The 23,937-nt window shown below is 39.4% G+C and overlaps 1 protein-coding gene across 1 annotated transcript in view; it reads left to right on the top strand.

The window, feature by feature from the left end:
* LOC126473583 (protein lin-9 homolog) overlaps nucleotides 1-23,937 on the top strand; it is a 101,977-nt gene that overhangs the window by 65,808 nt on the left and 12,232 nt on the right. The window contains exon 7 of the mRNA XM_050100729.1: nucleotides 15,625-15,831. Within this exon, the coding sequence (XP_049956686.1) occupies nucleotides 15,625-15,831 (207 nt within the window). The remainder of the gene's footprint in view (nucleotides 1-15,624; nucleotides 15,832-23,937) is intronic.

Raw genomic sequence — 23,937 nt, 5'->3', positions numbered from 1 at the left:
CTCTTCAGACAGTTTACATTGGGATGATTGGGCCTTGGTTCTGACGTCATATCTGTATAATACCCATGTTTGGTCACCTGTTAACCTTTGATAGAAGTTCTGGATCATTGTCAACTCCATTCAGCAATTCCTGAGCGATATGTAAGCAGCATTGTTGTTGGTCCAAATTCAACAATTTCAGAAGGGGGGGGGGGGGGGGGATGGGATGCTTAGGATTAGCCAAAGGGTATGCCCCGACATCATCAGAAACCTTTCTGACAATGATTCAGCAATTTTTCGGAACTGTTTTCTTCACTTCTTCCACACTTTCATCAGTATTGATGCGCTAGGGCATACAGGGTGGTTGTCATCTTCAGTGTTGCCTTGACTCTCTTTGAAACATTTATACCACTCGTAAACTCTTGTCTTACTCCTACTAGGTTTGCCAAAAGCCACAGTCAATACTTCAAATGTCATGCTGCACTTTATTCCATTTTTAAGCACAATTTAATGTCAAATTCTTTGATCCATCATTTTTGAAAATAAAAATTTGCCGAGCACTTGGAAAGGTGTATAACCTTTCCAGCAGTAAACTAAATATAGAGAACAGCTGCAAATACGAACATATATCAGGAACACCTTTACCAAAAACATAAAAAATTTCTGAATATCAGATGCATAAAGCCCACGAAATTAGTAAGTTCCAATTACTTTTGATCACACCTCATATTTTATTTAACTGCTTAAGCCATTTAGCTGTCTAGTCTGTTAACTGTTCCTTCTGTGGTGCCATCAATTTTGGCAATTGTAAGCACCTTTGATTGGCACCTGACACCTCACGACCTAAATTTGGTTTATTTGCTTTTGCATTTTCTTTAGTGAGGTTTACTATTATCCATCATGTACCAATACGTCCCACATATTTTCTGCGACAAGACCTGTAACTGAGACACAATAGATTTCAAAATCAATTGTTCGTTCCTTGCCATTATGTTTTAATCTCATCATTTGATCCGTAACTAAGTCTCCTTGGATGTCACACAGCCAGTTGGCTACTAAAAGAATAAACACTTTTTTGCGTGAAATGTAAATTTTACAAAGTATAAAGTTAACTATTGCTTCTTTCTAAATTCCGTTACATTTCTTACCTAGTACCCCCTTGTAATAGTATCCTCTTTTCTGTAAACACTTCACATTTTTATCAACTGAGATTTATTGCCATAGGTATATTTAAATTAATCTGACTACCTGTATGGGCCAAAGTAGTCCTCATTTTTTTCTCTTCAATGTTGAGCTTTTAGTGTTGGCTGTACTATAACTTTTCTTTCTTTTATGTACTATCACTTTTCTTTCTTTTATGTCTTCTCGCAACAAAGTTTCCACTATTTTCTCTCTCTTTCCATAAATTTAACAAAGGCTGACAAACATTTGTCACTGAACCCTGATTCAAAGTCTAGTCGAGTAAATATTGAGCGTGTTCTTGAAATTTCGCTTATAGATACAGCTGTTTGTGGCTGACTTCATTGCTGATGTTTCTTCAGATTTTCATTTGGAACAAACTCTGCTATCCTGCCTACATTGAAATGTTGAAAAATAGTGCTCTAGCTACCACATGATTGTTTTTTGCCTTTACTATACAAAGTTGCTTGCTTTCCTTTCTAATACTGATTTTTGTTATGCTGACGTGATGAACTGTTGTCTTTATTAAGTTGGTTGTGTCAAGTCTCTTTTGACAAAACTTGCCGTGAACATTATATTTTTGTTTGTGTGCCATGACTGACATCGGGTGGTGGATATCCATACTCTTGTCTCTTCTGTTGTTTACCATGAAATATGTGCAAATCATATAGCTTGTCTAGTAGATCAAGCAAATTTTGAGTGTTCTCTAATAAATGTAGTACTAATTTGTGTTGTATTCAGACTAATACTTAAATGTTTTAATACTTTGAACAACTGATCGTCCAGTATGAAAAACAACAATATAAAAATGATAGATTGTGACTCAACACGCAGAGGAGGAGGCGTTAAGTCACAGTCGGACACAATGAAAAGACTGCTAAACTTTCAGCTTTCAAACACACAAACACAGCACTTCTTTTCTTGATCATCACAAGTCTTCTGACAGGTGTGGTGCAGAATCCCAGAAATTTCTCTCCTGTGGCAACCTCTTCCTTTTCCAGTAACATTTGAGTGATTTCATCTGAAATCACGCAGGTCATGTCAACTCATGGTTATTAATTTTTCTGGAATAAATATACATTAGGCCTCTATATCATGAGTGTTAAGAAATAAAGTATTTTCGTTTTATCTTAATTTTTGTAAATGGCATGACCCTTTGAAAAATGTATATTCTGTAATTAACTCTTAAAACAGAAGAAAAGAAAAAAATATATAACTAATAAACCAGAGAGACCTGACAGATAATTTGCATTAAAGCTCCCTCTTAGTGTGCTGAAATTTAAGCTGACACCAGCATACATATGGGCTTCCTTTAACTTAGAAATTTAAGACGAAAATACTAAACTTAAGTTAATTTTTCTACTTAATTGTTTTATTACTGATTTGGAAAGTCACAGAATGCTATCTTTTCTGTCATATTACTGGATACTACTAATGTAATTACAAACAATATCTTCTCAGCTCTGGCTCTCTGTATTACGTAGATGTTTATTACTAAAAACGTAAAAAATTGCATTTTTAGTAGTTTTTATGAATTATTTACTTGAAAACCCTGTCTGAAAACTTTTGAGAATTACGCAAAATATTGGTTGGTTATTATGTTAATAGTCGGTACAAACACAGTGGGCAATATTTTTCTGTGTGAGGTATTAAAAATATTTCAACATTCTGCATATTTTGCATAATTGAATTTCTGGTGTAGAGTATGTATGTTGGCAACACTGTTTCCAGTGCTCTTCTGTTTATAACAAACAAGTGAGAATTTGTACATACACCATTCTACATTGAATTTTGTGTTTGGTTTGAACTTTTTGTTAGACACAATGTCAGTGAGGAAATACTGTAGTGAAAGAGAGGTGTGTGTACTATGAAAAAAGATACAAGAAGGTGGTATTTAAGAAAAGTCAAAAACACTTCACAGTTGTTGGAAATCTGTCAGAAGTAATGGTATTAGCATCACACCCATTGTGCAGGAATTGCCACACTTGCTACAAGAAAAAAATCTTGAACTATCACGATCACCCAAATGTGAAACTGAAGAAGACAGTGTAGATGTTTATATTCCTCAGTGTTAAGTTGTTGATTTGTTGAATGTCAGAATTTCTGCTGTAGCCCCTACTATATCCCCCCTTAAATGTCCAGGAAAGGTAAGGAGCACAAGAAGGAAACAGTATGTAAGAAGAAACTGAAACAATTTTTACAGAAGAATCTTTAAAACTTTGTGAAGTGTGTAATGTAGACGCACTTGGTGCAGAAAATGAAGATATATGGATGAAACGTATGTGTGGTTTCAAAACCTAAATACTGCTATCTCAGCAGGCATCTATACTGAGAAGGTACAGTTACCGACAATGACACGAGGTAGCTATTCTAAGCAGCAAACACAGAAATACATACCCACTTCCTCCCATTATTTGATTTCAAAAGCTCATAAAATAAAGAATGAGAAAAGTATTTGGGCATGTCCGAATTCTTACTGTAGGCATCCGTTGCAAGATGATGGGCACTGCTGCTCTGGAATATTACCTAAATGATGACAAATTGCAGCAGGCAAGTCCTAAGCAGTCTATTAGTGAAAATGGTGAATCAGTTAAAAAGGTAAAAAGATATATGACGGGATCAATAAGAGAAGCATATCTCCTATTGGAAAAGGAGAACCCAAATTTAAAAATTGGTCTCACAAAATTCTACTCCGTATGACCAAAATGGGTAAAATGCCAGCCAGTGAAAGGAGTATGCACATGTATTTACTGCACTGATTTGAAACGTGTTTGCTTAGCCATAAGCAGCTTCACTGGAAAGTAGTACACAGAGATGGACCTGATGCTTTTTTATATATGTCAAGAGCCGCAAGATAAATGTTGGTTGCAGGAGTGTGCAATGTGTCCTCGTGCTGAAGTTATGACTATTCAAGCAGAATAACTCACTATCATATCCAGAGGTTTCAGAAACAGGCCGTAGCAGAAGTAAAATCAGCCACACCCCAGAATACTGACACATTAGTTCTTCATTTTGACTTCGCTGAGGACTGGTATGTTGCTTTGCAGAATGAAATTCAAAGCTACCACTGGCACACATCACAGGTATCAATATTCACATGTGTTGCTCACTTCCTTGGAACATAACACTGTTGTGCTATTGTCTGTGATCATCTCCTTCATGACAGTGCTCATGCATGCTAAGATGTCAGCATGATAACTGATGACGTAGAATCTAGAGGCCATGCCTCCCGTAAACGTGTATGTGATTGTTGGCGCATAATCTCATTTTAGAAACCATTTTCAGCTTTATGGGCTTGGTCAACATTGTAGTACAGGAATCAAGACAAAAAATAGATATTTTCAGCAACAGGTCACGGAAAAAGTGCACATGATGGGTAGGAAGTATCTGTAAACCTCTTGCAACAAGATTCAATCTCCAGCATAAAGCTGTTGATGCTATAAGAGGTGCTACTGGATTTGTACACACCATATCAACATTGATAACAAACATGAAACTCTTTAATTCTAAATGAAAGTACATTAAGGGAATTCCATTTAAAAAAAGAGAGAAGTGTGGTGTGCTAAGAAGCCTGTGGTAGGAATTACTAAAAGACTCTGTAGTAAGGCACTTCATTTCTTGTGTGTATGATGATCGCTGGTAGGTGGGACAGATAATAAGTGTGTCTCGTGAGCTGCAAGATACAACTATCTCCTTTGACACCTCATGGTCCTGCTAATGCTTTCAAAAGGCCATCATGAAAAGATCACTGCGCAGTTCCCATTTTCCAAGTACTGCTCTTGTTGGATCATCCTTGTCCATGTGCAAATTCAGCTCGCCTGTACAAGTTCAATGAGAAGCAGATTTGGAGGGGGGGGGGGGGGGGGTGAACTCTTTTCAACGGTGCAATGTTGATGGTTACATTTTAGGCAATTTTAATTCATGGAAAGCCACAAAGAAGTGAAATCATGAAGACAATAATAATTTGTGAATAATATAAAAAGAAAAATGGGTATAAATATTGTGTATCTCATTTTTGTTATAAAATGCTTTCGAAAAAATTATGAATTGTTTTCCCACTAACTTATAATGTTGCAAAATAATTATTTTGATTCAGAAATACCAGTTTTGCGCGACATTTACTTAAAATCTGTGATCAATTTAAATATTTAAGTGTCCTTGATTTTTTGACCTTGAGAGTAGAGCTAGGTCTACCTAAAAAAAAATTGTCATGTTTTGTACAGACAAGTATAGCCCCATCTTATTGTACATTCCCCAAGTACAATGACCAACTAAAGTACCATGAAATTTCTAGAACATTTAGGAAGTAGTATTTAGAGAAAATAATTTCTAAATGACCAAAAAATTTCATATTCTTTGATCTTTATGTACCAATATTTTGACGGTTTAAGAATTTCATGCATTAATGTGTTAGCTGACGGTTAGCAGTCGTTCCATTTATCATTTTTCAAGACTGTTAATGTCCTGTGACTATTCATGTTTTTAGAATATAATTCTGAAATTCGCAAAATAGTTAATCCCCCCCCCCCCCCCCCAAAAAAATGGAGAAACTCAGAAGTATATATGTATTAAGCATGTCTCATAGCATTGGGAACAAAGAGTATTTATTGAAAATAAATTGATATCTCTATCTTTATTACAATTTTCCCTTTGTTACAACACTTTCGAAAATATTCTCATTTAGAGAGGTTTGTAGCATTTTAACAAATCATCAGAAAATCAAAATATCTTAGTTTTGGAGAGATCATGTGGAACTTCAACACATATTTTATTCAGCAAACTTTGAAACTCTTGAGATGAAATTGCCCATATTCAGCCTTCATCCCCAATTATTTGCTGGGTATATGCCAATCTCTGTCTTCCCAATAGTTTTTATTCTTCTCGGAAGTAAATCCCTGATGTATTAACACATGCCCTGTCATCCTGTCCCTTCTTCATGTCAGTGGTTTCCTTATGTTGCTTTCTTGGCCAATTCTGCGAAGAACCAATTCAGTCCTTATCTTAGCAGGCTGCCTGATTCTCAACATTCTTCTTTAGCACCACATCTCAAATGCTTTGTTCTTTTCTGTTTGGGTTTTCCACTGTCCATGATTCACTAGTATACAATGCTGTGCTCCAAAAATACATTATTAGAATTTTCACCTTCAAATTAAACCCTGTGTTGGACATCAGTAGACTTCTCTTGGCCAAGAATGCCCTCTTTGCCTGCACTAATCTGCTTTCTATGTCACCCTTGCTTGCTCTGCCATTGGGTATTTTGCTTCAAAGTAGTACAATTCCTTATCTTCATCTACTTCATGATCATCATTTCTGATATTAAGCTGCTCGGGCTGTTTTCAATGCTGCTACTTTTCAATACTAATGTCTTTTTCCAATTTACTCTCAATCCAGATTTTGTACTGATTGGACTGACCATTTCATTGAATATACCCTGTAAGTTTTCTGCACTTTTTCTGAAGATCTTATTTTATTTTCTTTCACCCTGAATTTTAATCCCATTCTTCAACCTTTCTTTTATTTCTATCATTGTTTCTTTGAAGTGTAGATTGAACAGTAGGGGCAAAAGACTGCATCCCAGTCTTACACCCTTTTCAATCTGAGCACTTTGTTCTTGGTCTCTAATATTATTATTTCTTCTTCGTAGATCTTGCACATACTGTATATCACCCACCTTTTCATATAGCTTACTCCTATTTTTCTCAAAATGTTGCCCATCTTGCACCATTTCGCATTATTGAACCTTTTTTCTCGATCAACAAATTTTGTGAGTGTATCTTGATTCCATTATGAAGTGCAAAGTGAGAACTGCCTCTCTGATGCTTTTACCTTTACTAAAGCCAAACTGATTGCCATCTAACAGATCCTTAATTTTCTATTCCATTCTGTATTGTTCTTGTCAGCAGCTAGGATGCATAGACGTTAAGCTGACTAAGCTGTAGTTTTCGCATCTATCTGCCCTTGCTATCATCGCAATTACAAGTGTGAGTGACATTTTAAGTCACTGATATGTCGTCAGTCTCATAGATTCTATACATCAACTTGAATAGTCATTTGGTTGGCATTTCCCCAAAGGATTTCAGAAATACTGATGGAATGTTACCCACCCCACCTGCTTTATTTGATTTCAAGTCATCCAGAGCGTTTATAAATTCTGACTTTAATACTGGAGCCCTACGTCTTCCTTACAAGGGCAAATCGGAAGTCTTTGCCGCTACTGTTTATTGGTCAAAGTAAGCTATACCTTGCATTATTTTTCCACATAGTCCCCACACCAGTTAGTCCCCACACCAGTTAACACATTTGTCACATCGCATCACTAAATTTGAGATGCTTCTGTGGTAGAATTTGTCCGGCTGGCAATGGAACCACCATTCAGAATTCTGTCCTTGCTTCATTTTTTGTGAATCACTGTCTTGCCAGGAACTTCTGGAGCAGTCCAAAAACATGGAAATCAGTAGGGGGTGAAGTCTGGACTGTATGGTGGGTGCTTCAGAATCTCCTTGTGAAATGCCCGAGCTTTTTGGCAGTTCTGATTGCCACATGTAGTATTGCATTGTCATGGAGCAGAATCGTGCTGTCCACATCAAGAACCTCTTGGTGCCTTTGCCTGATGGCAACCCTCCTACATGACAATGACTGTCAGCATTGATGGTTGCACCTTGCCACATGAAATCCAGCAGAAGCAGTCCACAGCTATCTCAGAAGGTCATTAATATCACTTTCTCATCAGATGGTACTGAACAGAATTTTTTTGTCTTCGGTGAACCCAGATGTTTCAACACCATGCTCTGCTGCTTGGATTCTGGCATGAAATGCAGTATCCACTATTCATCGCCAGTGACACTGTGGTCCAGGAACTCTTCAACCTCCTTGGAGTACCATTCCAGATGATTCAGTGAATACATCACTTGCTTACCTCTCATCATGTTATCCAACTTCTTAGGCATCCACCAACATGAAATCTTACAGTACGCTAGGGACCTGTGAATGATGTCATAAGCACCCTGTACGATATGCCAAGCTCCAGGAAATAGCCGTGATGTTGAGAAATGTCAGTCAGTGATGAATGCAGCCTCCCCGACCACTCACTGTCATGCAGGACTTTGTGTCCTTTGTTCAACTCTCATCACCATTATCTCACAGTTCTCAAATGTTGTGGACATGTGAAGCACAACTGCCATCTTTAACAACTGACAGCAGCATTAGAACTATGGCAGATAAAGCTGGCATAAACCAAGAAATGTCCAACATGGGAATGGATATGTGGGCTTCATATTTAGAGCCGTAATTTGCCTAAAAAAATCTGGGGCAAAGACTTTCTGATTTGCCACTGTGTATAAAATCATCGGACAAGTCCACGCTCTCATAGAGGTCTTCAATGTACTCCTTCTACCTATCCACTCCTTCCTCTGCATATAACAGTGGAATTCCCATTGCACTCTTCATGTTCCTAGCTTGCTTTTAATTTCACTGAAGGCTGTTTTGACTTTTCTGTATGCTGAGTCAGTCCTTCTGATCATCATTTCTTTTCTGATTTTTCACATTTTTCCTTTAGGCATTTTGCCTTGTATGCTCTGCACTTCCTTTTCATTTCAGTCCTAAGTGATTTATATTGTTGTATTTATGTCTTTCACTGAACATTTTTGTACTTCATTTTGTCTGATACCCAAGGTTTCTTTGGAGTTACCTTTCTTATACCTACGTCTGACTGTCCACATCTGTAATTGTCCTTTTTACAGCTGTCCACACCTCTTCAGCTGAACTGGCTACTGGAGTACTCCTTACTGGAGTATCCACATTCTTTGCAAATTTCAAACACATCTCATCAATCCTCACTACTTCAGTATCCCACTTCTTTCCACACTGATTCTTCCATTCTCTTACATTTCTGTGTACTCTTCATCATTACTAAAATATGATCAGAGTCTGTATCTGCTGTTGCATACACCTTAGAATCCAATATCTCTGATTCTGGAACCTCTGTCTGACCATGATGTAATCCAGATGGAATCTTCTTACGTCTACAGATCTTTTCCAAGTATACCTCCTCCTCTTGCAATTCTTGAAAAGAGATTCACTACTACCATATGAAATTTAGTGCGGAACTGCCTAGTCTGTATTCTTCTGTATCGCTTCCTTCTTTCCTTCTCCTACAACTTCATTCCAATCCAACATAATCATTAAATTTCCATCTCCCTTTACATACTGTTTAATATCCTCATATACTTTCCCAGCTTCTTCATCTTCCGCTTGTGACGTCAGCATGTAAACCCAAACTATCATCATCATCATCGTCAGTGGTTTGCTGCCAGATCTGATGAGAACAACTGTATCTCTCTTTCTGATGAGAACAACCGTATCTCTCTGCCCCAATTTCCTACTCATAATGAGTAATACTCCCATTACAAACATATTTCTGTTGCTGTTGATGTTACCTATAGTCATATGACCAGAAAATCCTATCTTTCTTCCGTTTCATTTTACTGACCCTCACTGTATCCAGATTGAACCTTTGCACTTTGCTTTTCAGATTTTGTAGTTTCCCTACTATTTTCAAACTGCAGAGATTCCATGCTCAGACTCAGAAAATGTAAACCCTTCGTTGGTTATTCCATATTTTTCTCATTGTCACCTCCACCTTTTGAGTCCCCTCCTATAGATCTTTTGCCAATGGAGAGAACATAGAGACACATTTTCAATTACAGGCCACGTGTCTTTAATGCAGTGGTTACCATTGCCTTCTGCATCTTCATGCCGTTGATCACTTGTGATTCTCCTGCTGTTTTTGGGGCAGTTTCCCGCTCCAAGGGCATGAGAGTGCCCTGAAAATCCTTGCACTCCTCCTCCCTCTTTGACAAGGCCTTTGGCAAAGTGAGGGTGACTTCTTACACCAGTCATTCGTCACCATTGCTGCTCGAACCTGGGACCCATGATGTTTTGATTACTAAACAGAGATGCTACTGCTAGACCACAGGTTCAAAAAAATTACCATGCCTACTACAGTGTACAAAAACTGTTGGCATTAAAAACTGCTCCTAGTTGTCTCAGAATACAGGTCTGTGTGGTTTTCAAGGGAATGTTGTGCCATTCTTCCTGCAAAATAGTGTCAAGTTCCAGTAACAATGACAGAGGCGGGTAGTGATCATGCACTCTTCTCTCCAAAGTAGTCAACAAAGGCTGGATAATATTGAGAGCTGGTGATCGTGGTGGCCAGGGAAGATTCAACAATTCATTCTTGTGCTCACAAAACCAGTCTTCAACGATGTGACAGGGTGCCCAGTGTCCTGGAAAATAGGGAAAACTCGTGGTTTGTGTGTGTGTGTGTTCTGGAAAACTTGAATTTTTGCAGTTTGCCTTAAAACCCTGGAAAAGGCCTGATTTGATCCTTTACAGAGGCATTTGACTGCCATCTGCGTGGGAAAAATATATCTAAAAACAAAGATGATGTGACTTACCGAACGAAAGCGCTGGCAGGTCGATAGACACACAAACATACACACAAGATTCTAGCTTTCGCAACAAACTGTTGCCTCATCAGGAAAGAGGGAAGGAGAGGGAAAGACGAAAGGATGTGGGTTTTAAGGGAGAGGGTAAGGAGTCATTCCAATCCCGGGAGCGGAAAGACTTTTATCTTGGGGGGAAAAAAGGACGGGTATACACTCGCGCGCGCACACACACATATCCATCCACACATATACACACACAAGCAGACAAAATATGTCTGCTTGTGTCTGTCTATGTGTGGATGGATATGTGTGTGTGTGTGTGTGTGTGTGTGTGTGTGTGTATACCTGTCCTTTTTTCCCCCTAAGGTAAGTCTTTCCGCTCCCTGGATTGGAATGATCCCTTACCCTCTCCCTTAAAACCCACACCCTTTCGTCTTTCCCTCTCCTTCCCTCTTTCCTGATGAGGCAACAGTTTGTTGCGAAAGCTTGAATTTTGTGTGTATGTTTGTGTTTGTTTGTGTGTCTATCGACCTGCCAGCGCTTTCGTTCGGTAAGTCACCTCATCTTTGTTTATATATATATATATATATATATATATATATATATATATATATATATAAGATGATGTGACTTACCAAAAGAAAGCGCTGGCAGGTCTTTGTTTTATATATATATATATATATATATATATATGATGATGTGACTTACCAAAAGAAAGCGCTGGCAGGTCGATAGAAACACAAACATACACACAAAATTCAAGCTTTCGCAACCAACGGTTGCTTCGTCAGGAAAGAGGGAAAGACGAAAGGATGTGAGTTTTAAGGGAGAGGGTAAGGAGTCATTCCAATCCCGGGAGCGGAAAGACTCACCTTAGGGGGAAAAAAGGACGGGTATACACTTGCGCGTGCGCGCGCACACACACACACACACACACACACACACACACACATACAGACATAAGCAGACATATTCAAAGGCCTCACCCCTAAGGTGAGTATTTCCGCTCCCGGGATTGGAATGACTCCTTACCCTCTCCCTTAAAACCCACATCCTTTCGTCTTTCCCTCTTTCCTGACGAAGCAACCGTTGGTTGCGAAAGCTTGAATTTTGTGTGTATGTTTGTGTTTGTTTGTGTTTCTATCGACCTGCCAGCGCTTTCTTTTGATAAGTCACATCATCTTTGTTTTTAGATATATTTTTCCCACGTGGAATGTTTCCCTCTACTGTTGTATATGCCAGCAGCAATCGATCTGATTACATTGAGTATGAATAAGAGTGATGATAGCCCTTTAGTGGTAGATACAAAATAGTGTAAGTAGAACATTAACAAGCAGTTATTGGTTTAATTAACATTGAGTTAAAGACTGCAACAGAAATAGTGTAATGCAGGTGGCCAGATGCTGAGTGGGGACTGTGGGAGTAGGTGGCTGGGGCATGGGGTGCGAGGTGATTCTTCTAGTCATTTCTATCCTCTCTGGCAGACATTTCCAAAGCTGCTGTAGGTCTTAGTCAACATAAACTACTTTCAATTATACGCAAGCAAGGAAGACTTTATTGCCTTCCTGTGGATGCAGTCAAGGAGAGAGGTGGTGAGATGGAAGTTGCTCTAAAGAAAGAAAGAAGTGCAGGTTGCAGGAAAGTACGAGATGCAATGAAGAACAGTAGAATTCCTGCCTCATAGCAAAACTTGATTGCTGGGGCACACCACAACTGAATGACACACTGCCAGCCTCCTTGCACCACTACATGCTAAAATGTGCCAATTCTCGGAACTCAATGACTGTCATCCAGAATTGATTGATGCAAACACAATCCCCATCAAATTCTTTGAATATTTCTTGTTTTGACATGATCTCTACTAGACTTTGGAACTCATAGGCGATGGCATCAGCCTCGTGACCACCAAAGTGATTAAGCTAGTGAGTGGGTCAATGCTACACCTACCTGCCTTTCCTCATGGTGTGTGTTAATTGCCACTTCTGGGCCTAAACAGGGACTGCCCTTTGTGATGGAATATGCCAGGGGCAATTTATCCAAAATTTTGGATACCGTACTCTTCATAAATGTAAATCACTCATTCTGGAATTCCAAGATATCTACCTTTGCTATGTCACAATGACCCAGAGCTCTCTAAGTTGTGTCCATTTTCTGAGGTTGTGGCTAATTAATGTTGTCATATATATATATATATATATATATATATATATATATATATATATATATATATATATATATATAGAAGCTAGTCTGCTTCTATGCACAATGTGTTGGACAAAATTTTTCTCATTAATTCTCTGACCACAGACTGTAGGGAAGTATACAGATATAGAGTTAAGGGGGCATCTGACTAAAATTTAATCACAAACTTCTGAAAATGAACAACCACAGAGTGGGCATGAAAATGTGAAGAAATTTGTCAAGGTTTCTTGCAGTGTCTTCCATGGCAATGCCAGCCTTGAAAAAAGTTTATCTGATAACTTTAGTCTGGTCAAAAGATTGACTGAAGCCTCTCTCATAGCTGTTCGTGCTGTTCACGCAGAGGGTTGCGGACATGTTTTATCTGTAACTGTCACAAAGCTTCTGAAAAGCACTTAGTGGTACAGTGAAAGGGTAACAGAGGAAAGGGCAGGATAACACAGGGAAGGGCAGCTGAAAAGTCCTCAAAAGAAAATTAAAGAAAGAAGAAACTGAGCAGAGATAGGCTAGAGGACAACAAAGTATGCAGACAAAACTCGTGGAAAGTGCTGAGATTGAAGTAGTAGTTATATCACTAAAAACTACTGCTTGTTATTTCACTTAATGTTCAGTATGTGTCCTTATCAGGCTAGTCTATTACTACTTCTTCTGTAACCATTTTGTTCAAATTGTATTTTAATTTTATTTTCAGGTCTCATGTAAAAAGTATACTTTTTCCTGAAATAGATAATGTTCTTTGTTTTTATGTCTGTGGCTCCCACCAGATGATTACTCTTAATCTAAATGTTTATTGTTTTACTTCTTTTGCAACCTAGTCTCTGTAATTTTCCTGCACAACGTAATCTCACTCTAATTTCTCTGCAATTTTTTGTTCAAATTACATTTTACATTTAATTCTGTCATTATATCCTGGTATGTTTATTTGTTGATTAAAATAAATAATGTTCATTTCAAGGTTTTGTTCAGAGTATAGTTCCCATTATGTTCCTATATATTGACAAAATTTGTATATTTTTTTTATATAAAATCAGTTGAAATTGGTTATGGACTAAGAACAATATGACACTGAAAAAAAAATCACTGGACACCCCATGTGAGCACTGTTTCTAGGAATGCAGTATCATCATGTGGGAACAAATTATATTGTGGCATAGACCTGATCAGCTAAAATTGTTACTTAATCCTTGGCAGTAATGCAACCTTGCAGCCCAAACCATCAACGAATCTGTGCCACGTTTCGATCTTGGGACATAAACTGAGCCAGAAATAGGTAACAGTGTGAAACAACACTCACCCAATCAAATGACTGTCTCCTGTTGCTCCGAAGTTCAAGTTTTTACAGTTTCAGTACCACATTTTCCTGTTACGGGCATTGACATCACTGAGTGGTTTTGCAGTTCCTGCTGGCCCTGTAATTCCTTGCTTCAGGAGCTGCCTTTCTGTTGTTGCAACGCTTGCCGGATTCATGATGGGAACATTCAGTTTTGTAATCACTTTTGCATTTCATCCTCTCACAGTCTTCTTCAGTGACTGCACATCACGATCAGTCAACACACTTTCTTTCACATTGTAACTTACCAGATGATGTTTTTCTGTTTTCCATGTATACAGTATAACTTTTCAACAGTGTATTTTGAAACACCAAACATTTCATCAGCCTTGGTTATGGAAGCACACACCAGACACGTACTAATGATTTTCCACATTTGAATTGACTTATCATCATCATCATCATCATCATCATCATCATAATATATTGATTACACAGAACACTGTTCCGACCATGACTGACACTTCCAACGAATTGAGCACATTACACAGGTGCTGTTCATGGTCAGATACAACAGTGCAACCTGGAGGCTTGGCTAACATCTGCATTTATATTCAAGCATGCATTTCTCACAATGTTTCCATATGTTTGTCCAACTCCTATATCTGTTAGCATATAGTCCTTACCAGTTTTGAAAGAATATTATGGATAAAATGTAATTGCTATTTCTCTATGAATATTGAGTTGTATTTCAATATTGAGTTGTATTTCAATATTTGAGTTAGTGCTCATCCCGCAAACTTGTGGAAGCTGCAGCTTGTAGAGCACAAATTCAGGGCTCTGCACAGGCAGTTCATAACTTGCATTTTATGTTGTCGGGTAAACGTGTAAGTGCCAAACTTATGCAGATTTAATTAACAGTGGGTAGAGAAATTAAAACATGATTCAACATCACAGGTCTAACATTTTCCTTGTTAGTTATTTCTATCTATACACTTAGCTAATACCCACTTTTGTAGAGTATTTAGTGTAAACAATTAATTACTTTATTTAATAAGTATTAGGGTGAAATGACTTAGAGGTAATGTGCAAAGTTACACCCAGGGGGGTGGGGGGGGGGGGTGGCCACCCCAACTGTTCTTTTCTTATCTATCTTCCCATCTTCTTCATACCTTCCCAGTTTCCAGATGAAGACATGCAGGTTCCGAAAGCTAGCACTTGTCACTTTTTTGTGCATATTTGTTTCTGCTGCAGTTGTTAGGCTTTTAAATATTTAATTATAATCTCATATTGCAGATAATTTTCTTAAAAGAAATCTGCAAAAATGAAGACTTGTTTAACCAATTAGTCCAAATTTGTCACTGAAGCTCCACCAATGAGGAGGAGAACAAATGCAAAGACTCCCATTACACACCTGAGATAATAAGAATAATAGGCAATCTTAATAATATACTGGCTGGATTAAAGATAGCACTGCTAAGAGATAAAATAGTAATTATTAAGATCTGAAGATTTCTCCTTTTTTATTGTTGTGCTTTTTTATGTTACTAGGTACGTCTTTCAAAAATACTGAATGTGAAGAAGACAAAGATTAAAAAGCTTAGGGACATGAACACAGAAGCTGAAAAAAGGAAGTCATTTGGTACGCACATCCCAGAAGATTTTCAACGTAGATATGCAAGTGTTATAATTGAGTTGGAGAGGTTAAACCATGATTTACAAGAATATCTGACAACAGTTCAGAATTTCTGTCATGAGGTATGTATTAGCAATTTACTGTTGAATTTTTTATGAGTATGTAGAGATAATGCTTCATATGTGATAGCAGGGATCTGTTAGAAATCAAACTAACTGTTTTTCAATACGATTCACATTTTATATGCAGCTTGTGTGATGCTGATGCCTGAAATACTGTTTGAAAATATTCTCATGCAGTCCACATCTGGAGCAGAGAATAGAATATATCTTGAGGATTTGTATCTTTTTTCAGATATTAGAAAATTGGTTTTCTATCAGTTTTTCTCAGTGGTTAATGGCACAACTTTTTCTTCGTCAAATCTTTTCCTGGTTTTATAAAAAAAGAGGGAAACATTCCACGTGGGAAAAATATATCTAAAAACAAAGAAGATGTGACTTACCAAACGAAAGCGCTGGCAGGTTGATAGACACACAAACAAACATACACATAAAATTCTAGCTTTCTCAACCATCGGCTGCTTCGTCAGGAAAGAGGGAAGGAAAGGGAAACACGAAAGGATGTGGGTTTTAAGGGAAAGGGTAAGGAGTCATTCCAATCCCAGGAGCGAAAAGACTTACCTTAGGGGGAAAAAAGGACAGTATTCACTCCGCGCGCGCGCACGCACACACACACACACACACACACACACACACACACACACACACACACACACACACACACACACATCCATCCGCACATACACAGACACAAGCAGACATTTGGAAAGGCAAAGAGTTTGGGCAGAGATGTCAGTCGTGGCGGATGTACAGAGGCAAAGATGTTGTTGAAAGACAGGTGAGGTATGAGCGGCGACAACTTGAAATTAGCGGAGGTTGAGGCCTGGCGGATAACGAGAAGAGAGGATATACTGAAGGGCAAGTTCCCATCTCCGGAATTCTGACAGGTTGGTGTTAGTGGGAAGTATCCAGATAACCCGGACGGTGTAACACTGTGCCAAGATGTGCTGGCCGTGCACCAAGGCATGTTTAGCCACAGGGTGATCCTCATTACCAACAAACACTGTCTGCCTGTGTCCATTCATGCGAATGGACAGTTTGTTGCTGGTCATTCCCACATAGAATGCGTCACAGTGTAGGCAGGTCAGTTGGTAAATCACGTGGGTGCTTTCACACGTGGCTCTGCCTTTGATCGTGTACACCTTCCGGGTTACAGGACTGGAGTAGGTGGTGGTGGGAGGGTGCATTGGACAGGTTTTACACCGGGGGTGGTTACAAGGGTAGGAGCCAGAGGGTAAGGAAGGTGGTTTGGGGATTTCATAGGGATGAACTAAGAGGTTACGAAGGTTAGGTGGACGGCGGAAAGTCACTCCTGGTGGAGTGGGGAGGATTTCATGAAGGATGGATCTCATTTCAGGGCAGGATTTGAGGAAGTCGTATCCCTGCTGGAGAGCCACATTCAGAGTCTGATCCAGTCCCGGAAAGTATCCTGTCACAAGTGGGGCACTTTTGTGGTTCTTCTGTGGGAGGTTCTGGGTTTGAGGGGATGAGGAAGTGGCTCTGGTTATTTGCTTCTGTACCAGATCGGGAGGGTAGTTGCGGGATGTGAAAGCTGTTTTCAGGTTGTTGGTGTAATGGTTCAGGGATTCCGGACTGGAGCAGATTCGTTTGCCACGAAGACCTAGGCTGTAGGGAAAGGACCGTTTGTTGTGGAACGGGTGGCAGCTGTCATAATGGAGGTACTGTTGCTTGTTGGTGGGTTTGATGTGGACGGACATGTGAAGCTGGCCATTGGACAGATGGAGGTCAATGTCAAGGAAAGTGGCATGGGATTTGGAGTAGGACCAGGTGAATCTGATGGACCCAAAGGAGTTGAGGTTGGAGAGGAAATTCTGGAGTTCTTCTTCACTGTGAGTCCAGATCATGAAGATGTCATCAATAAATCTGTACCAAACTTTGGGTTGGCAGGCCTGGGTAACCAAGAAGGCTTCCTCTAAGCGACCCATGAATAGGTTGGCGTATGAGGGGGCCATCCTGGTACCCATGGCTGTTCCCTTTAATTGTTGGTATGTCTGGCCTTCAAAAGTGAAGAAGTTGTGGGTCAGGATGAAGCTGGCTAAGGTAATGAGGAAAGAGGTTTTAGGTAGGGTGGCAGGTGATCGGCGTGAAAGGATGTGCTCCACCGCAGCGAGGCCCTGGACGTGCGGAATATTTGTGTATAAGGAAGTGGCATCAATGGTTACAAGGATGGTTTCTGGGGGTAATAGATTGGGTAAGGATTCCAGGCGTTCAAGAAAGTGGTTAGTGTCTTTGATGAAGGATGGGAGACTGCATGTAATGGGTTGAAGGTGTTGATCTACGTAGGCAGAGATACGTTCTGTGGGGGCTTGGTAACCAGCTACAATGGGGCGGCCAGGATGATTGGGTTTGTGAATTTTAGGAAGAAGGTAGAAGGTAGGAGTGCGGGGTGTCGGTGGGGTCAAGAGGTTGATGGAGTCGGGTGAAAGGTTTTGTAGGGGCCTAAGGTTCTGAGGATTCCTTGAAGCTCCACCTGGACATCAGGAATGGGATTACATTGGCAAACTTTGTATGTGTCCATTTATCTTTTGATTTTTGACTGTTGTTATGAAGTCGTTCAGCCAGACATGGCGACAGTTATGAGGACTTTAGTCATCCGTGCAGTTTAGTAGTGGGAGATCTCCATGGATTGGTAAGGCAGGATTTCAACACTTTTTTTAAAAAATGTTGGAGTGATTTGATGGTCCAAGAGATGAGGTTCGTGGTGGTAATAGTTTTTACATCAGCATGCTTGGATTGACAACTTCTGATACATAGTGGGGCACAACATTTGGCCACAGAGCAAGTATGAGATGCGGAGAGTATCAGCAGTTGTTCATGTAGTTTCTGAATTACGTTATTGCAAGTTGATATTTTTGTTGTGGTATTCTCAAGGTGTTTCCTGTTTGTATGTGTTTGGTCAAGTCATCCCTGGTTGTTTACTAAGATCAGCAACCATGTGATACACGTTGCCTTTACTTTGTTTTAGATTACATTTAAAAGCCATCTGTTTGCGAGAAATTGAACTCCATCCATTCATATAGTGAAATGTGCATTTGTGAGCTAAGGTCATCATTCAATTTATATGCATTAGCAACTACAGCTAAATCAATGTGGAAGTACCGCACTACAAGTAGGAAAAGTTTTATGAATTTATAAACAAAAGCTAAAAACAAAGATGAGGTGACTTACCGAACAAAAGCGCTGGCAGGTCGATAGACACACAAACAAACACAAACACACACAAAGGTCTTTAAATATGTCTGCTTGTGTCTGTATGTGTGGATGGATATGTGCGTGTGTGCGAGTGTATACCTGTCCTTTTTTCCCCCTAAGGTAAGTCTTTCCGCTCCCGGGATTGGAATGACTCCTTACCCTCTCCCTTAAAACCCACTTCCTTTCGTCTTCCCCTCTCCTTCCCTCTTTCCTGATGAGGCAACAGTTTGTTGCGAAAGCTTGAATTTTGTGTGTGTGTTTGTGTTTGTTTGTGTGTCTATCGACCTGCCAGCGCTTTTGTTCGGTAAGTCACCTCATCTTTGTTTTTATATATAATTTTTCCCACGTGGAATGTTTCCTTCCATTATATTAAACAAAAGCTAAGTTATTTGCGTTGCAGAGGTGGTGTTGATACAATGCAATATTGTATTCTTTTGTTGGAACTTGATGCACAATAACTTCAGCCAACTTTCAACTATAGATCCCAATCGTCTCAACCTTTCAATATCACTCATAAGCTTGTAGCCACCTTTTGTAGCATACTTGCAGTCATGAGGTTCAGTGGGGCTCAAACCAGCAACAGGCCTGTGGTGTGGTGGCCCATTGTGTTCCCATTGCACTCGTGAGACTCCTAGACATTAGAGTGCTGTTTGTTGCAGTGCTATGACGATGAAGGAGCACCTTCTATAATGTTAGGAGATGGGATGTATGTTCTGCTGAACAAACCCAGAAGTAAACTGGAATAGTTTTAGCTGGTTTCAAGCTTTTGATTGTTTCATTTTATTACAAATTTACGTTAGATGAACAAGATATCCAAGAAAACGTTACCAGATTTTTGTGGTGTTCCCTTATTGTTACAGTCATTTGAAAGAAGGGTGCTTAAGTTTTATTTTCATACCTCTCTCAATATCTGATCAGTGGTTGGTGGATTGAAAGTATAAAAACAGATCCATTCTTTTGTTCTGTGTGCCTAGTACTGAGCAATTGTTGAGGTATAAGTTTTAAACAGAACTAACATGGATTCGTGAACACGCATTACAGAGGCAGTATATTTCTACTAAGTAATATGAAATTAAAGGCTGTTGTAATTAAGCACAATGAGTAGAAGAAAAATGACATTCAAAAACATTTAGTAAACATTTGCAGATCTGGGTCTGATACTGCATAATGCATTTAAATATAAGTACAATTAGTGTTATTAACAAATTAATCATTCCCTCATACAGGCAACACAACATTTTGTCAGGCAATTGCAGTGTCGTCACTTTGGGGTCACTGAGAGTGGGACAATCTGAAACAGAGGACAGTCAACACAAAGTGTTCTGAATGATGCTGACTTGTAATGATCAGTACTGGGGAGGTCAACAGCAAACTGCATCTCGTGTATTGGGGCTGACATCATATTAATTTATGTAGGTTACCTATTAATAATAAGAGTGGTATATACATGGCCTGAGATACTGCCGCCATAATGTCAGTATTGGCTCTGACCAAATAAGTTTGATGGCCACTACACCATCGCCTTTTAAATATCCCCATCGCCAGAAATCCAACAGACTCAGATCGAGTGAACAGGGAGGCCATGCCACCGGATCTCCTTGACCAGTCCATCATCCATGAAACATTGTAGTGAGGTACTGTGCACGATCCGTAGAAAATGGGGTGGTGCCCCGTCTGCTTAAACCACAGTTATTTTTCTGCAAGGGTAACGTTCTCCAACAGCACTGCTGATTCATTGCACAACGAACTGCAACAGTAAGAGTGTCTGTAGCACTGAATAGTACACATTACTTGCCACAATTAAAATGATCCATATCTCGGCAGGTATTGGTTTCGAGACACAGAATTATAGTAACTTTCTTCTATCTCCCGAATGACTAAACTATTTTAAATATCCACCATAGCCTGTTAAATTATTTGTACAGATGACTTTTACTGGCCAGTATCGGCCTGTAGCCACTTCAGTCACAAAATTTGTTGACACTCAAATTATTTAATGAAGCAACATGTTTAAGAGGTATAAACCTCATGTTTAGGCTACAGTGGCAATACAAAAACATTTAACAAAAGAGCACTCAGATAGCAAAGTTGATTTGTGGAGTCTTAAAGTGTGCTGTGGTCATCCTGTGGAGAAAGAGAAGGATAACGTAATAAGAAGCAATAAGTACTTTGTGTGTTGGTCTGCTGTTCATATAAAAACAAGCACACCCTATTGTTCATATGGAATGGATGTCGTCTTGTAGTGTGTTCAGTTACGCTCCTTAGAACTTGTTAACATAGACATGAATACAGAAAACAGGTTCAAATTAATGTATGTTGCAATAATTGCGCAGAGATGAAGAGACTGGCACAGGGCTGATTAATGTGGACAGCCGCATGAAACTAATATTTAGACTAGAGACAACTACAAGACAATGAAGCATCCGTCTTTCTTTTTGACCTGCTTATCGCAGGAGTGTTCAAGATGGCTCACAGGCCGTACCCGTGCCCAGGTGGCAAAGCCCTCAGCCTCGCTTCACCTTTCCACCACTGCAATGCCACGCTGTCTGATTGCAAGGAGGGGGAAGAGGGGAAAACTGCAAATGTGACGCATTTAAATAGTAGTTTAGTTGCACTGCATACTACTTCATTTTATATTTTTACATTTCCCAGCAACATGGGTCGCAAACAAAACAAATTTTCGGTATTATTTAATTATTTTTGCCATTCTGAAGATATATTAAAATTTTTATGTGGTACAAACTGTAGGCATACAGACAGATGCAGACAATTTCAGAGCACTCAAGTTGCCATGTAATTGTGAGTAATTTAATTTCATAATCGAAAAAGGTCTTGCACACAAACAGGTCAGTCGAAATATTTGTAAGATTTTTGCAGCCTCACTCCAGAAGCTTGGAAACTCTACCTGAGGAAAGAAATGTAGACATCCTGGATGGTTTTAACATAAAAAATTTGCAATTAAAACTGGAATTACCTCCATGCAGGTCGGTCACATCTGCACATGCACAGGGGCACCTTCAACTGAAATGGCAACCAGTCTCAAAAACAGCTCAGAAACGGATGAAAGATTGACAGTGTCCTCAAAATCTTTACAAATCTCTCATTGTAGTTCTTTAAAGGTCACGATAAATTCTTCAAACCTTGTTTTCTCTATAACACTGGTGAGCTTAGGGAACTGGACTATCCCTGTCGATATGTGTCACTTCTACCGTGTGATTTTCTTTTTAAATGCATCCCCATAAAATCAAAAAGAAGTTAGCTTGCAATGTCTTACTGTGGACAAAAACAGTCGGGTCCCCATAAAATGCGAAGTCTGCAGTCTACTTTGGTTGTTTCTAATTTTTGTTCCTGTGCACATTTTTTCGTCATAAATTCAATGGTAGCAAGTTTTAAATCGAAAAATCGTTCCAGGTAGGACTCTTGACCTAACGGACATACTTTGCAGTAATATATGAGGTTTCCATACTCTTCGTTCATTTGCATTGATAACTGTTGCAACTGATTATGGAATAATGGGTGCAACTTCAGAAATATTACTATTTGTGAAATTAATTTCTTCGTGTGCTCTAGGCCTGCAAATTTAGCAGGAAGTGCTTTTTAATGTACATAACAATGAATCCCATGTGTCAATCATTGTAATAATTTGCTTTTTCATTGTAAACTAAATCTTTATATGTGTGTGGTATTGTAATGTCATTTCATAGCGATTATGCAGTACCTGTCACTCATGCGCAAACTGAGCTCTTCGGAGGACGACCTAGCAAATTTGAGTGAGAGGCTGGGCCTCGGCCTGCACATGCTGCACGTGTGTAGTTTGGCAAGCTGTGTATGGCCCCACATTTATCAGAAGGCAGTAACAACAAAGCCTTCTGTGCTCCGTAATTACCAGAACTGCATCTTTCAGACACTGCTGGGAAAAAAATAGCACATTTGAAAAGACAGTGTTAACTTTGATCCGATGATGGCATATGCCACTGTGAGATAATAGACGTACTGATAATGGTTTCAACATATTCTGCCAGGGAATGCTTGCAGCTAGAAGGCTCAGTGTGGTGTGAACATGTGAAGCAAGCAGGCAACCATGCCATAGAGATGCACTCGTGCTTCTTACAGCCAAATGGGCGAGTTTGAAAGGGGTCAAATTGTGACCTTCCTAGTGGCAGGATGGTCTTTTCGGAGAATTGCCCCCCAAAATGTACATGGTGCGTCAGTTGTGCAACAATGCTGACATCAGTGTTCACTTGAACATTCTCACACCCATAGATGAGGCTCTGGACATCCACACAGGACGGACGCCCGCCAGGATCATCGTATTTTAAAGGCAGCTGTGGTGTGCGTACTGTAAGAACTTCAGTACACACACCATCAGATTATTTGACTTGTCGCTCTAACGAAGTAGGCGAGTGTCAGCAATATGTCTTGTGGTCTTATCGTGGTGTGTTTATCTTCTGCCGTTAGGTCAGATGATAGGAATGCCACTGCACGTTTAGAGTAGCAGATTGACAGTGACCAACTTTAAACAGAACTTGATTAATTTTCGTGTACATTTATTAAAATAATAAGAGGCATAAAAATTACTTAACTTGGTTCTGGATGCTATTTACAGTTGACAGTCTGAAGTTCCTTCGGTATTGGTACATTAATCTTATTCTCACACATATCTCTGATACTTGACAAAAGTGTCTATACATTTATCTTCATGGCTATGTACAGGAATATGGTAATCTTATTAGGCGCAGACTGAAACTTGACTATAGACTGGTGCAGACAAATGCAGACTGGTACAGACTAATGCAGACTGCCTAATCGGAGGTCTGTACACTCGTTATAATACCTCGCGCGTTCATGTATCACTGCGCGAGTGTGATACGCGAGGGGAAAAGGTTCTACGCTAGC

This window comes from Schistocerca serialis, chromosome 4 (genome assembly GCF_023864345.2).
Source record: "Schistocerca serialis cubense isolate TAMUIC-IGC-003099 chromosome 4, iqSchSeri2.2, whole genome shotgun sequence".
NCBI lineage: Eukaryota > Metazoa > Arthropoda > Insecta > Orthoptera > Acrididae > Schistocerca > Schistocerca serialis.
The sequence above is the reverse complement of the archived record's forward strand: the minus strand, read 5'-3'. Positions and strand labels throughout refer to the sequence as shown.